This window comes from Siphateles boraxobius, unplaced genomic scaffold, assembly GCF_051911475.1.
Source record: "Siphateles boraxobius isolate OS27281-9 unplaced genomic scaffold, OSU_SipBor_1 35, whole genome shotgun sequence".
NCBI lineage: Eukaryota > Metazoa > Chordata > Actinopteri > Cypriniformes > Leuciscidae > Siphateles > Siphateles boraxobius.
Window position 1 is genome coordinate 9844407 of NW_027508975.1, and position 17902 is coordinate 9862308.

The following is a 17902-nucleotide window of genomic DNA, read 5'->3' on the forward strand; positions in this document are numbered from 1 at the left end:
ATCCAATAGTGCATGTTCACAGAGGAAAACAACTGAAGAACAGCGCTGGTTGTTCACTCGACAACGACGGAATCCAGCGGCGTGTAATAAACTGTATGAAATTATCCTGAAAAAAGTACAAACACGGCAGAGATGACAAGTTCAGCAGCTGGAATCAGCTGAGGTGACATGATGGCTAACAGAGAGCAGACAAACGGCTAGTTACAGCAGCGGTAATCCACCTGTCACTCAAGTGGTCACGCCCTTGATTATGCAGCATTTTAAGGCTTATTATAATTTAAACGGACGAGTTCTAAAAAAAATTCACCCCCCTCACAGTTGTCATGAAGGGTAAAATTAGCTGTATAGACCAAAACAACTTAAGACACCAGGCGGTAAAAAAAGAATTTTCTGCGGTAAAGTTGGGCATTTTAACATGGGGGAGATACAGATTTGGCTCACTTTTGCAGTCAGCCTCAAGCGGGCAGGCGATGAATTGCAGTTTAATTCACTTCCGTGTTGGCTTAAAGAGAGAGACGGAGGTTGCCGCTTGGTAGAGAGGTTTAGATAAAGGTGTTTAAGTGATTAATTATCAGTATCTAACCTGACGAAAATTTATTTATTCAATGTTGGCTACGTTATATTGCATCTGCAGCAGCATTGTGAACTTTTGTAAAGATACGTTTAAAGCAATTAAATTTTAAATGCATCATTACATTCAAATTGCAAACACATGAGGAGAGTGAGAGTCTCCGCATGAAAGACCCACGAATGGCAGATGAACGAGCTACAACATTTCTCTCCGAAACGGTAAGAAATTATATTAGATTGAATGGAGGATTTTAACTGTGACGAGATGATTGACAGGACAGTTTACGGTGATGCACGCGACGACAGAGCTGTCCGTTAAAGATGACGAAGTAGTATGTCCCAAAGCTTGCCTACTCTTTTCCTACACACTCAAAAGTATGTGGCCGTTTCTCAAAACCAAGAATCCAAAGAACTGACTTGTGTTCTTGGGGAGAACGCTCTTGCTAGTTGTTCTTGGAAGAATGAACTTACAAGGTGACGAGCACACAGAACGCCACTGACAGTTTGAGACGATGTGTTCTTGCGGGTATTGCGCAATACCCCTGGAAAGACCGCGTATTCAGTACCCATAACGTTACAAGAATTATTGATGATAACAGCCAGGTTTTTAGCATGACTGGCCGGTTGGCTCGCTAGCTACACCCGCGTGCGCTTATGGAGATTCTTCACTACCGAAAATGTTTGAGCATATTTTCGATTCGCCATAAATTTTCGTAAAAATGGCAATATTTGAAATCTACACAGTAGATCAGATTCTCGCATCAAATGTTCTCAGAAGTGAATTTAGTGATGAAATAGCATACGAAATTGTAGAAAAACGACTTACTGTTGTTCTGCCTTTCTGCCAAAATGCAAACTTGTGTATTGAGACAGTACTTGGGCAGCGACTGATGACGTTCCACAAGAATACAAGTACAGACAAGAACGCATATTGAGAAACGGCCTGTAATTTTGCTTCACAAAAAAAGTAGGCTACATGCTTTTAGGGTGAAGTTTAAGTAGGCAAATTGGGACGCAGCATAAATGTATTGAGTTGCTGCCATGTGATTGGCTGATTAGATATTTGCGTTAACGAGCAGTTGAACAGGTGTACCTAATAAAGTGGCCGGTGAGTGTACAAAGACAGTGATAAAACACATTTAGGCTGCGTCTGAAATTGCATTCTCTCTTGAGCAGGTACTTTTTTTGAATAAGTAATTACTTCACTAATTTAAAAAAAATACATTCTATATAGTAGGCTATGAATGCGTGTAGAATGTTATCTGGACGTTCTACATAGCCATAGTGTCATTATCATGTGACCTACCAGCGTCAGTTGTGTTGTTTCACTGTCTTTCACAAATCCTCTCCTGTGGCCCTAATGGGATAGTAAAGTGTCGTATGCACCTCGAAATCTAGCCGGAAGTAGGTCATTCTTTCTTTTATGAGTACCGTGATTTCTGACATCACTTTTTTGTCACAATATATATATATATATATATATATACATATTTTATATATATATATATATATATATATATATATATATATATATATATATATATATATATATATATATATTTAACTTTAATGAATTTAAATTAATTTAAAATTAATTCCGTGTATGTGTTTTGGTCTTGAGTTTAAAGGGATAGTTCACTTCAAAAATAAAATTCTGTCATTTACTCACCCTCAAGTTGTTCCAAACCTGTATGAATTTCTTTCATCTGCTGAACACAAAAGAAGATATTTTGAAGATATAACCATATAGCTGATGGGGCCCATTTAACTTGCATAGTAAGAAAAAAAAATACTATGGAATCAATAGGGTCCATCAACTGTTTGTTTACTGACATTCTTCAAAATATCATTATTTTTTGTTCAGCAGAAGAAAGAAATCCATAGGGTAAATTATTAAATTAGTAAATGACAACAGAATTGTAATTTTTAAGTGAACTATTCTAAAAAAAAACATTTAACCATTTTGACCTAAATGGCAGTTGTCATTTAAAGTGAATGTTACTGGAAAAAAAAGTAAAATAAGCTGTAACCTTTCTATTATATTTTCTTGCTTTTATTCATAATTCCATAATTATCGGAGTTCTTCTCCTGTCTGTTCTGAGGATTATATTCGTGACTTGTGGTTTTAATGCTCCAGGTGTGAAGTCACATTTTACGCTGTTAGTTTCAGTTCTTGGCTCAGTTCTTCTGTAGTAAAAGTGACTGCTGTGCCAATAAATAAGATTCTAAATGGCTAAAACAGCCGTCAGTCATGGTCCCCTGCCAGTTTATTGGAGGGTTTGTGGTTTCCTGCATTTCGTCATCCTGTATTCTCCGGCCATATTCTTAAGATTCAGAAGAGTTTCCTGAGCCCTAGCCGAATAGAGAATATGTGATATTATGATAAAACCACATCACTGGATTGGTCTGAACTGCTATTATTGAATCTGTCTCACTGCATAATTCTCATTATTCAAGCAGGTTAAAAAAAATACATTGGAATAAAATAATGTAAAAGAAAAGGTAAAAAATAAAGGTTGGGTTTTCACAGTGATGCCATATAAGAACCATTTTTGGTCCCCCCCCCAAAAAATTTCAGTGATCAGTTCTCAAAAGAACCATGTTTTCTTAGTGTGAAGCACATTTTAATAATCTAAATAACATTTTCCCACTATAAAGAACCTTTTGTGAAATGAAAAGATTCCATGGAGTTCTTCTTGGAACCATCAATGCCAATGAAGAATTTTTATTTTTAAGAGTGTACAATACATTTTGAATATTTAAACGACAATAGATATTCTCAAAATTCTGGTAAATACAGAATATGTGATGTGATTTTAATTCCAAGTTGTTTCTAATTACTTAAATAAACATGTAACAGTTGTAGATTTTTCACAGATGGCCTTTTTTAACGTATCCCAGATGCATCATGACCTGGCCTTGACCTAAACGGTTTGTAGAAACGGACAAATTCAGAGCAGGCGTATCCGTAGTCATTTTACTCTCTAGACATGTCCTTCACCGACGCAGAGTCTCTATAAAATGCCAACGTTTCATTACCTGCATAACCATTTATTTTGTTCCTTGATGAAAGACGAAAAAAAGATTGGGCACGTTCAGCCATCAGAAGGAAAAGAACAACAGTCACGTGGTATACGGCGGATTGTACCTCAGTGAACATCATTCGTCAACACCTACAGTTGCACTGAAAATTATCCTAAATCACTTTTTGGAAGGAGGCTGAGCAGACACTCAGACCATGTGTGGAAAACTCTTCAGTTGGCCATGTTGTTCTTGGCATGGCATGGAGAAATGACAACATTACCCTTCCTGTTAAAGGAAAGTTGCTCCCTGTGGGGTCAAGGTAGAAGGTTCATTCAGGATCAAAAAGTAACAGGCCAGAGGTATTCCAAAACAAATGCAATAAAAAAAAAAATCTTCCTCATGCAATGCACGCACTGACTGGGAAGTTTCTAAATGCTCAGGAGAAAAATATAAACCTACATAATTATTTGAATGCAAGAAAGAAATGGGATTATCTTGCACTCTGTGCAAATAAAACTGTGCCTGAAGCTTATTGCTTCAAGATAATTGCTCTGGATTACATTTGTCAGTAACAAGAAGAACTAAACTCTCTGAATTAAAGGGACAGTTCACCCAAAATTAAAAATCATTCTATGGAAACAGTTCTGTTGTGTTCCACAGTAGAAAGAAAGTCATACAGGCTTGTAATAACATAAGGGTTAGTAGATAATTTTGGGTGAAAGGTCCCTTAAATTCTATTCTTTACTCGAGTCACCCTCATGTCATTCTGGACACAAAAGACGACATTGTGAAGAATGTTGGTAACCAAACATTTTTGGTTCTCATTGACTTCCATATGTATGGTTAAAAAATATAATGGAAGTCAATGGGAACCGAAACATTCTTCGACATATCTTCTTTTGTGTTCGGCAGAAGAGAGAAACTATGGACTATCCCTTTTAGGATCCTACTTCTTTACACAGTATTCAAAGCGGTTGCAGAGACAGAAAAATCACACCAACAGCAAATCAACAAAGTCTTATGAAAGTTAGGTTTGTTTGGAAAGACAAACAGGAAAAAAGTCTTGCTTGTTGACCTCCGTTTGTTTGTGCTCAACTTTGTTTGTGGTCCGGGGTGTATTTTTCATACCTAAGTCATGTTTGTCTTGATTTGTGTTTATTTGCTCATGTTTTTATTGATTTGTCTGTTTGGGACCGCTTCTGACGGGCCATATTCATCATGTGTTGTTTAGACGCGGCTGTGATCAGTGCAGCTGGGTGCTTGGCAGGGTTTGAGGGGTCATAAATACATTTCCCATTCATTTCGTAAAGCAACAAATTGTTTCCCTAAGGGGATCGTTCTTCGTCTCACTTTGATCACAGTATATCATTCACAAACATCTAAATCGGACGGCTAATCAAAAACGTCTTCCACAGAGAGAAAATGCATGGCTGGCTTTGACCACAACTGAAAACAAATCCACTTAGCCTGGGTTTTGCCTATGTGTCGGGGGAACGGCAAAGCCACAAATCAAACCAGTCCAAACTTCTACAGCTATCGAATCACCAGCTGCTCTCATATATGAGCAACGACGTTAAAGAAGTTAGCCGACTCCATAAAGTGCCAGTCCAAAAATTAGAACGCTCACTCACGTGGTCTTCACAGAAACGCCAAACCATAATATTAGTTCTTCAACATGGCTTTCCATAACATTTACATCACATAATCCTCTTTAACATTTGGTAAGATTTCCTTCAAAAATGCATTTCAGATGATTTATTTTTATTTTTATGAAATGTATTTATTTTTTCATGAAAAAAAAGTTGAAATCAAAATACCTCATTTTTTTTATTTACAAGGTAAATAAAACATATGAACTATATTATAAACCTGAACAACAAAAGAAAATATTCCATTTGTGATGTTGCCTACATGAACACTACCATTCAAAAGTTTTGGGGCAGTAAGATTTTTTTTTAAAGAGATGCAATGATTTATTAAATTGATCGCATAAATGAGAGTAAAGACTTTTACAATGTTCCAAAGGATTTCTATTTTTAAAATAAATGCTGTTTTTTAAACTCTATTCACCGTAAAGAATCCTGAAAAAAAATGTGTCATGGTTTCCATACAAAGATTAAGCAGCACATGCATCTTGACATTGATGCTGAAAATTCAGCTTTGCCATCACAGGAATAAATTACATTTTAAAATATAGAAAACGGTTATTTTGAATTGTAATAATATTTCACAAAATGTCTGTTTTACTGTATTTTTGATCAAATGAATGCAGTCTTGGTAAGCATAAGAGACTTCTTTCAAAAAACAACCCCAAACCTTTGAATTGTAGTGTATTTATTGTAATGCCTCCTTCAGTGATCATGGAAAATTATTTGCAGTCCTCAAGTACACACACCTTAGGAAAGGCAAGTAAAAATTATCCTTCAAAATGAAATGTTTATCACTATGCTGCATATGTCACTTTCAGTACAATGGATCATCCAAACGTACCCATATTGTGGAAGGGAAAAAAACATGGACATTTGTCAGTTTAAAAACTACTTTTTCATTCTAATTCATCAATTAATCAACAAATGGTCATTAATGGCATCTTTTTTTTCTTTACAAATGGACTAAAATAATACTTATTCTGTGCTGTCACAGATTATGTAGATCTATTTAGTAATCAATGATATTTTTATCAAAATCTGCGAAAATACAGTAGCAATCAGTTAGGCAAAAACTTAAAACAGTGCAAAAATCCTCCCCAAGGCACTTGTGTGGAATGTTTACAACATTCAGACTTATACATTTATTTACAATGTCAATCTTAAGAGTCAAACGTGGATGAAAGCATAGTCTCTTGAAAAGTGCGGCCACCTTTAAACCCCTTTGACGTTTATTTAGACTAATCTTCAAAGTTTGGTGCCATCGGGGGCTGAGCTCTGGTTTGCAACCCACTGAGCATCTGTTACACAGACCAAGAACAAACCCTAACCACTCAGAGTGAAATAACAAAGCATGGCCCAGTACTAGTTGTTAACAGCCTTCGGAGTACCAACATAGTTGATTCCTAAAGAAATTGGCAGGTTGTGACTGGGTGGAGTCCGGGCATCATAAATGTGCGTGCTCGGAGCTCTGGTCACTGTCGTGACTGTCGTCCTCATTGCTAGGAGAACCGATGGGATGGTGTAGTCCGACCATTGGGGAAAACTCGGAGGGCAAGAGAGTTCCTTTCTTTACATTCACCAGTTCTTTCTCGCGCGCAGCAGCCCCTTGCTGACCTCCCTTCACTCGCTTCCATTTCATCCTTCGGTTCTGGAACCACACCTTTACCTGCAGGAAAAAAGAAATGATGTTCAAGTAGTCATATTAAGTATATAGAAAACAAACAGAATGCATAATTTTAGTTCGAGTAGTTTGTCAAAGAAATACATACAACTGCTGTTAGTTGAATGTTTAATAGTACATTTCATTTCTCCATATGAATTGCCCATAAACATGTTATCATATTTTAGTATCATTTGATATACCAGTATAGTTTTTGTAAATAATTTAAGTTAGATTTTATTTATATATGTGTGTGTGTGTGTGTGTGTGTGTGTGTGTGTGTGTGTGTGTGTGTGTGTGTGTGTGTGTGTGTGTGTGTGTGTGTGTGTGTGTGTGTGTGTGTGTGTGTGTGTGTGTGTGCTTTTTTTATTAAGTTTTAGTTAGTACTTAACCTAAACGAAGATGAGTAATGTTGATTTGGCAACTAGCTGAAATAAAATAAGTGGAGAATTAATATTTTAAATTCTACCTACATAAATTTGTATTGAATTTATAAATATTTCAATATATTTAATAAATTAACTATTTATGAAATGTAGAGGGAGAACTTCTACATATCCACAAATGCTCTAGTTCAATGTATCACATAATTAAATAAAATAATCATATACTATTTATATAATTTTAAATTTATTTGGATTTAATATTAAACACCTATTTTGTTAATTTTAAATGATTTTAACAGTAATACATCCAGGTAAAGAATTTATTTTCTATATTTTAGAGTACGCAAAAATGAATATTGTAATTTTTTTATTGCAAAAACTGTGTGAATATCTTTGAATTGCACTTCAGTAAAGTTCCTGTAAAACCTCCTGAGGCCGCTTCAAAATAAAATTCACACTCAACTAAAAGAAGTAACAGCAACGGAGCTCATTTTTATACTCTGAAATGTTTTACCAACCCTGTATTATAGTAAGTATACTCATAAGAATAATTAAGAATAAATCAAAACAATATCATAAAGGGTTAGTTCAACCACAAATTAATATTCTATCATTAATTACTCACCTTCATGTTGTTCCAAACCTGCAAGTCTTGTTCATCTTCGAAACACAAATGAAGATCTTTTTGATGAAATCGGAGAGATTTCTGTCCCTCCATTGACAGCTATGCAACTACAAAAAGTTCATAAAGAGATCGTACAACTAATCCATATGAATTGAGTGGTTTAGTCCAAATTTTATGAAAAAACAAGATCACTTCATCTGATGAACAGACTGAATTTAGGCTTTTATTCACAAAAATATTCATCAACTCACACATCAGTTGTGGTAAACGGAAGCTCAAGCATATTCATTCTCGTGTGTTACGCCAAGTTACTTCCTCCAGAACCAATGAGGTCATTTCTTGAGCGTCAAGCAAGTTCGGTTGAGCTTCCGTTTATGTTCTCTGATCAATGTTTATATGTGAATAAAAGCCTATAAATTAAATCCGTTCATCATATAAAGCGATCGAGTCTCTTTAGAACATTTTGACTAAACAGCTCGATTCATGTGGATTAGTTTTACGATCTCTTCTTTATGAACTTTTGAAGCGTAAAAAGTGGAATTTGTGTTGCTGTCAATGGAGGGACAGAAAGCTCTCAAATTTCATCAAAAGATCTTCACTTGTGTTTAGAAGATGAACAGAAGTCTTACGGGTTTAGAACAACATGAGGGTGAGTAAATGATGACAGAATTTTCATTTTTGGGTGAACTTTAACAGTTTAACACTTTAAGGTAAACAAATGAATACATAAGTATTGTTTGCTCATTAGCAAACATTTTTGGCAAAGCTATTATACAGTAGTCAATTACACACAATGTTTTTAAGTCGTTATTGGTGTCTTAGCAACGCAGGCGCCCAAGATCTGCATCAGGGAAACTCAACGCCACTTTGTGGGAACGTGTGTTAGGATGTGTGTTATGGCACTTTCCAGAAAGAGTTGTTTTGGCATGTAGACCCCCACTCTAAAACCACCATCATGCTCTCTGTATCAGAACCCCCTTGTATGTCCGTGTATCAGATTGGATGAGCGACAGATTTCAAGCTTTCTGCCAACACAGCACTCAGATCCCACACGTATAGACCACATACATAAACCAAGCAAAACACCTCATTTCATGTGCTTTGCGGATAGATTCGAAGGGTCCTTCATATCTGCTTTTAATCTTTAAACTTTCTCAAAGTCACAGTGTATCTGCTCTTGTGTTTTTCTTTTGGAGCAGACTTCTGGGAAGTTTGATATGATTGGCTCTCATGGGGACTAGGATTGGCTCTCTAGGCTATTTCCGCATGGTCAGTTATGTGCTGATGCAAAACTCCTGGTCGCCCGTTGAACCATGTTCCAGGTCCTGACTTGACACTTTCCTCTGTATTTGCGTCTCCACTGTGATGATCAAGCTGCTGCCTAAAACGGGTCGATCAGATCTGGACCGAGTTGCGGCGCCTCACCCCCCCCACCTCAGGCTTGACCGGGGACTATTTCAGGCTGAGAAGGTTATTTTAGGAAGCGCAGGTATTTTAGAGTGAGCTCTTAAATGAGTCTGCAGATTTCCTTACACGACAAAACCTTTTAGATGAGTGTGAGAACTGAGAACTCTTTTGCAAATCTTTGAACTACAGGTTTTATGGAACTGCGCTGTCATATTTCACATTTCATTTATATTATTTCACAATATTATGCATTAGTTTATTTTCTTTGTGTGTGTGTATGTGACACATGAAGTGTTAAATATAAATCCAATACATCGTAGTGGCACTGGAAGGGCTGTTTTTCAGACTTGTTGTTTAAGATCTGAGATCAACCCACGTCCACAGATTTCTTTGATCTGTGCTGAGAGTCACTGGGTAGGAAGCAATTGTGGAGGAATAGGAAAGAGAAATGGGAATGAAACACAAAAAGGCAAATCCTAGGTGAGTTGCTTATGTGCTGCTTTTTATGGAAGACTGGAGCTGGTTTTTACTCCAGTGAACATTTTATGGAATATAGTTCCATAGTATATTTTTCAGTTGATAAAAAAAAAAATCTAAAAAAGGGTGTATATGCACACACACACACACACACACACACACACACACACACACACACACACACACACACACACACACACACACACACACACACACACACACACACACACACACACACACACACACACACACACACACAGATATAAAAAGGAATAGTTTAATTTTTCATGGTCCCCTGGTACAGGTCCAGCCTGGATCATGTCCCACTCCTGTTGTCCCTTCTGTCTTTCCCTGTTGTTTCCCTTCAGTCTTTTCTAATAAAAGCCATTAGAAAAAAATATATTCTTTAAAAGAAAAACGGCTCTGCATTAAAAAAACATATATACTGTAGTTTGGAACTTGACAGACTTCACTGTCAGGGTTATTTACAGGATCCGATGACCATTTAAAATCTTTTTTTTTTTTTAAGTGGGAATACCTACCTCAACCCAAATGAGTAGGCTATATCATTGGGAACTGGACCCTTCGACACAGGGCTCTGTATTTCTAACGTAAAACATATTTTTAGAGAGCTCATACTGAAATACTTTGAGATTTATATCAGTAAATGAGGGCATACAATTGAATTGGTTGAGAATTGCTAACATTTAACATTGCGTTTATCACTTTATACGACTTGATCACATATTGAGTCAGCCTTTATGCAAAGTTTTTCCTTTTTACCGATCAATCTAAGAAAAATGTTCAAAAAGCCAATGGAAGTGCCATTGTTAGGCATATGTCTCCTGGTAACATGTGAAAACAGGCTCAGTGTTGAACGTACTTGTCTCTCTGTGAGGTCAAGGTTGACAGCGATTTCGTAACGTCTAAGCCGTGTCAGATAGTTGTGGTGAGCGAATTCTGATTCCAGTTCTCGAATCTGTTCCTTGGTGAAGGCTGTGCGCTCCTTCCTAGGTTTACTGCTCACGTCTGACTTATAGCTCCCATCCTGGGAATCTGAAATGAAAAACAGATCACTTTCCAGCCGCTGTAAACGCACAGAAAAAGAAAAAAAACATAAGAGAAAGCAAAAAGGGTGAAATAATAAGATGGTGTGATAAACTGCAGGGCTCTGAAATAAAATAAACGAACAAAAATAAAAATGAAAGCGGAACAATTTGGCCTGCCAATCACCATTTATTATGGCGATATGGCTCTGGTTTTTTTAGCAGGCGGAGAATGGCAAGAGAACGAAGCACATGCTCTCAAATCTGGCCTGAATCAACAGGGCTTCGTTCACACTCTCCAACAATCAGATCAATTTACTCTTCATTTTCCACTTCTCTTTTAACAGAATGCATGAAACTCTTTCAAGGAACATTTCTGATTAGTCCAAAAATGATCAAATTCAACCGTAACTGTGTAGATTGAAGCTTGTTAATATATTATAGTAATATATAGTTTTTATTATTGAGGTGCATAGGAACATACAGGAGGGTTTAGAATCACAGAGTTGGATCCCTTCATTTATTAGTTTCATTTTTCATTAAAAAGAAGAAGTGCAAAATAGAACATTTAGTTGTTGCTGCCTGAACCATTCAAGTCACAATGGGACGAAATCGTTTATCAGTGAGCAAAGTATGTCAATTCCAGAGCAAAGGATCAATTGGGCTTTCATTTTAGCATGAAATACATTTGCTATGTTAGAATAACAATAAGCTTAAGCAATTGTGGTTAAAAAAAATAAATTTAAAAGGTACTTTATGTGATAACATCTAAATTATTTAATTTTACTCAAATCAAAAATATTGAATCAACCTTAAATACAGTAGGTTACTCAAAAAAAAGTGGGTAATTGATAAGGTAGAAAAAGCTTTTAAAAAGTAACAATCACAGGTTACCACAGTGCAGTATGTGAAAAGCATCTAATAAGATTCTCATTATTATAAAAATCCTTAACATTGTATACATTTTCTTTGAAATATCTATGACCTAAAACTACTGTGAGTTTGATTATCACATAGCCTTTTCTTTACTCTACTAATTTTCAAAATAATTTATGTAATGTGACTAACAGAGTAAAGCAAATCACTAATCATCTATGTTAATAGGACTGGGAGAGCCCAATACAAATTAATTTGTTTAAAAAAAGAAAATCTTTAAAGGAAAATATGTTACCAATTAATATTTTTAAGCTTGCCCTTCAAGGACGAGTATGATGTCGAATATTTGGCTCCTTTGAAAGCGGCAGAGAAATACAACTGCTCTAGAAATCCAAGGTTTTTATAGTACACAAGATTATGAGCTTTGAAAATCGTATTTCAAATGCAACAACATTTTTCCGAATAATCTATAATCTGTTCAGCCTATCGCTGCAACATCTCGACATATGACACGGCTTTAAATGGAAACCACACTGCCTTTGATAACTGCCAACAGACTGGAGGAAATTAAATTTGGTATAAAGGCGCAGCAAGTGCCAACAGGAGCCTTCTGGAAATTTCTACCACCATTGGGCCTATCCATCAGTATGCCATCAAGCCATAAACTACAGGCACCTGGATGAAAAGCTACAGCATCATGACATGGGGAAAAAACTATTGGATGTACAGTATAAGATGGAGTAATTCAGTTAAACTAACTGTAAAGGTGACAAAAACCTTGAGTTCAATCTCAGAAACTTTCGTCTTTATAATTTTACACACAACAGTGATATTTTTCTGAGGACATTCACAATTCTTTTTTTTCTGCACCTTTGTTTTTAAAGTCTATACGTCAACGTCAAACCACTTAGATCACCAGGTGTGACATTTTCTATTGTTCTTGAAATTTAAGGGTCACGTTTTATATAAAAACTGTCCAGCTGCAGCTCTAACGGTTTTCCCCAGCCGTAAATGGTGCGTATGCATTTGGGGGGTATCAAAAGCGCAGCTGCGGGCAGTGTGAGCATTTAAAGCGGCTTTCACCTGTGGTCTATTAAAGACCTGAGGGTAAATGCCAGAGTGACTTACACCTCTGAGACTGATGAGAGAAAGAAACAGGGCAGTCTCACAGCACCAGGCCCTGCCATTAAAACACTACTGTGCCGTGTCCAGCCCGTTCTGGATTCCGCTCCTTTTGTTTTATTACCTCAGATTCATTCTCATTTTAAGACGCATTTTCTCTTAAATACTAGACATACTGTGTATTTATACAACTGCTCAGTTTTATATATTTGTAAAGCTTGCACACTCCTCTATATGGTTCTTGGATGGATTAGAACAATTTATGTGTGTGAATCTGATCTGAATGTTAAATTGAGTTTCTCTTAAATTGCTGTGAGTTTGATTATATAAAACTACTGTGAGTTTGATTATCACATATAGCCTTTTCTTTTCTCTGGGACTAGTTTGATATTTTCTTCAGTCTGATTGTCTGCTTATGTCTTTTCTAACACAGGGCAGTTGTATTGAATTATCCCATGCTGAATACTGCAGAAATAAAATGAAATACATTTACTACATATAGAACCCTTTTGTTTAAACTGTCTTGATATGGACCAATTTCTATAAAGTTAAATAATAATAATAATAATTCTAAAATAAATGACTATATATAAATTTTTAAAATCATTTTATGACATTTTTAATACTTAAATTATCACTAAATATTGCAAAATAAACAAGATTTTCTGAAGTTATATTAAACTTATAAGTTGGTGCATTTATGCATGTCCCTTAATATTATTTATAAAATTATATATATTAACAAAATGGAATTCAAATTCATAGCGTCTTGAAAAAATGTGGTGCTCAAATTCTAATTCCAAACACCCAATTCTCTATTTCAAGGCCAGATTACAGAAAATAGATAATACACAAAATATAAAACATGATGAAATCAAAACCAAAGTCAGTAAGTCCTTTACTTAAACTATTCTGAATAAATCTGATGAGTAATACAACTCAGTCTCCAGTCATGAAAAACACTTGAATTATTTATATTGTAATCATGCAATTTGATTGCTAATTACCAATTGAACTATTAAATACATAAAAAATATTGGAAATCAAATTCAATCATTTTTATACTGGATGCAAAAGAACACGGAAAAAACATACCTGAACTGTCACTCTTTCCTTTGCTATTGCGTCTCTCCGGCTCAGCAGGTGACATGTTCTGTCTCCCGTATTCTCCAGGCACACATGACACCCCAGAAGGGTCACTACCAGTGAGCGTTGGGTTACCTGCGCACAGGCCCTGTGAACCCGCTCCACACAGTTCTGGAGCCGAAGAGTCACGGTGCGGCAGACAGAGATTGAGGCGCTCGCCGTCGATCGGCGGCATCTGAGGGACGTGCCAGGAGGACTGATGCTGCGAGAGGTGTGGATGCTGTGGAGTGGGGTGAACCCTGTGATGAGGTCCTCCGAAGCTGCCCTCCTCCCCAGCGTAGCTGCAGGGCGGCGAGGGTCCTGGGAGGTCGGGGTAGGAGACGTGGTCGGAGCGACCGTGCAGGGCCAGGGAGGACTGGGTGAACGCCGGGTGCAGGGCTTGGGATGGGGCGTGCGGGCTCCGAAGACATCCGAACAAAGAGTGATCCATGTTCTCTTAGTGCCGACGGTTCCACTTAACTCCAGACTCTTCGAGAAACCAGGGAAGCCGAAAAGCCCCAAAAGCACAGCCTCGCACCCGTTTCCACCGTTGTCCAGGAGTCAACGACGAGAGGAAGAGGGAGCAGGCGGCGATGAAAGGCAAGGCCTCCGGTAATCCTGAGCATGCAGCCCCGTTGCCAGGCCGAAAAAGAGGGTAAACACACACAGCCTGCAAGAGGAAGCTCGGGTGACAGATGGGAGAGAGGGAGAGAGAGAAAAGAGAGGGAGAGGGAAAGACAGAGCAGTCTGGGCCCGAGTGGATACAGCGCTTCTGGAGAAGTGGTGTTGGAGCGAGGGAACGTGGGAGGGGGGGTTAAACGGAGGTGCTGGAGGAATGGATGTTATATATAGGGCGTAACATGAGAGGGAGGTTGGTTCGCAGGCTCCTCGCTACTGACCACATGCATACGATCTTCCTCCAGAACGACAAGGTACAATAAATCTGAGGCCAGCCAACTAGTTCTGGGCTCATGAAAACGGGGGTACGATATTTTGGACGCGGGCTATCTGATCCCACGGACACTTTTTCTAAGAAATGAGTTGCGTAAGCTGCCAAAGAGTGAGCGTGGAATGGTTATGGGGGTCTAAAGGGTGGGACGGAGGATTGGGGTGAGGGGATTTGGGGCGCTAGCTTGTTTCTATCTGCCTGTGCATTTACCCAAAATCATCTAGATTGTCAGCATCATCTTGTAAAGTCCTGGAATTCTTTCGGACTGTGAAAAGGATCATTTTCCACCAAAATGTCTGTATATATAAAAAAAAAAAACAATATTTGAAAAATATTGCAACAATATTTGACTTAACCGCTTAAAGGTCTGCATGAGACAGAATAAGTTTACATTGCTAAAAAAATTTCTTTGCAAATAAATGTGACGACAATCATAAAAAAGTGTCTTTGTATTTAAAATTAAATTAATTAACAACTAATAAAAATATGACACGGACAGTCTGTCTACCCTGCAAATGACAAGCTGGACTTGCTGTTGGAGACGTATAAAACAATATGCAGATTTCTATAAATCTGTCTAGAAATAGATACACTGGTCATATGAAGAAAAAAAATCCTTGAGAACACAGATGCTGTTCATTCTCATATGTATTTCTGAGATGGAAAACCATATTTCTCTCCCAGAATGCTCAATGAAAAAAAAAAAAAACTTAAAAGAGCTTTTTTGCTTGTCAAAAAATGTCTTTTGCTTTGAGCAAGGCATGAAAACTCATTTTAAGATCTAAGTTGACATGCAGTACAGGAAAATTACATATTCTAATGAATAAGTTTCTAAAAACAAAAACATTTTTATCGTCTTTTACTAAGTTTTCATACTGCAAAAATTCAGAACAATCCAATGAATGTCATGGGTTGGGGGAGCAATTAATTTTTTGCACAGTTTTAATTTCACTTTATAGATTTCAACCACAATGAAATAACAACTCTAGCAATGCAGAGATCATAAAGGATCTCATTTTTTTATGTGGTGGAAACTTGCTGAAGAAAGTGTTGCTCATGAATGCATTGCAATTACAAAAAAGCTGGCAAAATGGAAAATAAAAGTGTTTAATCTCCTTTAATGTCTAATAAAGTTATTAAAATATAGTCTTGCGGCAAGTTTATCATTTCAGAATAATTTTTTGCAACTCTTCTCCATGATTACTTAGCAGTACATTTAATTAAAAATGAAAGGCCTTGGAATTCTTCATTGGATAAAAAAAAAAAAAATGTATCCCAGTTTTATTGAGCCCAGAACTCGCTTGGACTGGTAATTTAGCACTTTTATGATTGGTGTAGTGCAGCTGGTGTAAAAATATAATAATAAATCAAATAAAACGTAGTTGTGGACTTTCCACCAAGCTGCATTAGCTTGAATAGCCATCCTTATATTACAAAACAGTATTTTACACAATTACCAGTTCTTTTTTCAACCCAAACTGTGCGATTCAATAGCTTACATTGTGCATTTCAGAAATATTGACCGCTGTCGGTCTTGTCCACACATCCTTTACATTCAGCACTATCTCTGCATTTAGATGACTGTGGTGAACCAAACACGCATGAGCCTGAACCCAGAGAGGAAATTAGGTTCATTTTGAGGGGAAATGACTTTAGCAGACCGCCAAAACCCGATGTGGGTGTCGCTGCTCGGCTCAGAGTGACTGCTATGTCCAGTGGTCCTGTATTAAGCTTCAAAAGAAAATATAGTGTTTATTTAACAAATTAGGCCAATTAGTCGTTATGTAAAGTAATCTCCGAGAACGGCCCCCGGGTGCGTATTAATGTTCATATGGTTTCGGTTTTGCCTCAGACCCTGCGCCATGTCATTGCCCCAGGCCTCTGAGAGTCTCCTGACTTTCCTTCCTCATTCTCTCCCTCTCTACGGATCCAAGGCCTAAGCCTCCGTAATAGCTAACTGCTAATTTGACAGGTCCCTGGGGAGAAGGGATTTTCTGCAGGTGAGTCCTCTCACCTGGTGGCCAATTTTTTGAATGTGTGTGTGACAGGCTAATGCTTATTAGATTTTGTTGGATTTTTAAGAGCCTGTCGGAGTCAATCAGACATGTACGAGAGTAAAACCAGACAGATGATGGTTAAAATTGAGCGGCGATGCTTTCCGGGATTTTATTTTTGCTGTTTTTGGAAGATAATTGGGAGTTTGAAGGATAATATGAAACTTATTAGTGATTTAGTGTCGCGCATTTCATATTTGTAGTCTTTTGGATTGTATCAGTTTGTCATTTTATACACTGTAATTTTAGTGTCATTCTGTTTCGGTTCATATTAAAACACATTCTATTTTTAAAAGGCCCCGTGACGCTCATTAGCTGAGTGGAAAAGGAGCTTGGAGACGAAACCACTAACTCTGGTGTCTGTTAATGCCAGACCTCAGACAGACATTTCCAATAGGATACTCGAAGCGGGTTTAGTGTAATGTGCACTGCTTTGTAATGAGAGGATGAAAGGAGTCAAAGGAGGAGGAAGTGATGCGTTTCATATTAACATACAAAGACTGAGAAATATATAGAGTCCTCAGAAATCTCTGCTATGCTTGAGTCAATTTATAGGAGACTGTGTAGGAACTATACAGCTATTAAAAAATCCCAAAGTGTTGTCATATGATCCGGCAAAATCCATTCTTGAACACTTTGATGCTCTTTGATGAAGTTATTGTTACTTAATCAACATTTTAGTATGGCAATAATTTAATTTCTAAATGAAAAATGAATATGGCATGCACTAAAAAAAGATCATTGAAATCAAATACGTAAACCATCTATTTGCAGACGCAGAATTGATCATTTGCCAAAAGATATCAAATACATATCTTATTGAAGTTAAAATTAATTGAATTAACAATTGATTAAGATCATTTTTAAACACACATAAATTAATTAAATACTTTAAATAAATAAAAATGTAAATGCAGTTATATATATAAATA

The 17902-nt window shown here is 37.0% G+C and overlaps 1 protein-coding gene across 1 annotated transcript; it reads right to left on the bottom strand.

The window, feature by feature from the left end:
• Nucleotides 1-5338: 5338 nt before the first annotated feature.
• Nucleotides 5339-14745, bottom strand: meox2b (mesenchyme homeobox 2b). Its single transcript, XM_077196366.1, has 3 exons — nt 13938-14745; nt 10682-10854; nt 5339-6909 (listed from the first exon to the last, which is right to left on the bottom strand). The coding sequence occupies exons 1-3, from the start codon at nt 14416-14418 to the stop codon at nt 6688-6690; spliced, it is 876 nt and encodes a 291-aa protein (XP_077052481.1). The 5' UTR covers nt 14419-14745; the 3' UTR covers nt 5339-6687.
• Nucleotides 14746-17902: the final 3157 nt, after the last annotated feature.

What these genes read in the sequence shown, in the direction of transcription:
- meox2b (XM_077196366.1), bottom strand. Translation starts at nt 14,418, where the DNA reads ATGGATCACTCTTTGTTCGGATGTCTTCGGAGCCCGCACGCCCCATCC. An exon ending in AGGAAAGAGTGACAGTTCAG is followed by an intron (nt 10,855 to 13,937) that starts GTATGTTTTTTC and finishes TTTTCATTTCAG; the next exon opens with ATTCCCAGGATGGGAGCTAT. An exon ending in TTGACCTCACAGAGAGACAA is followed by an intron (nt 6,910 to 10,681) that starts GTACGTTCAACA and finishes TTTTTCCTGCAG; the next exon opens with GTAAAGGTGTGGTTCCAGAA.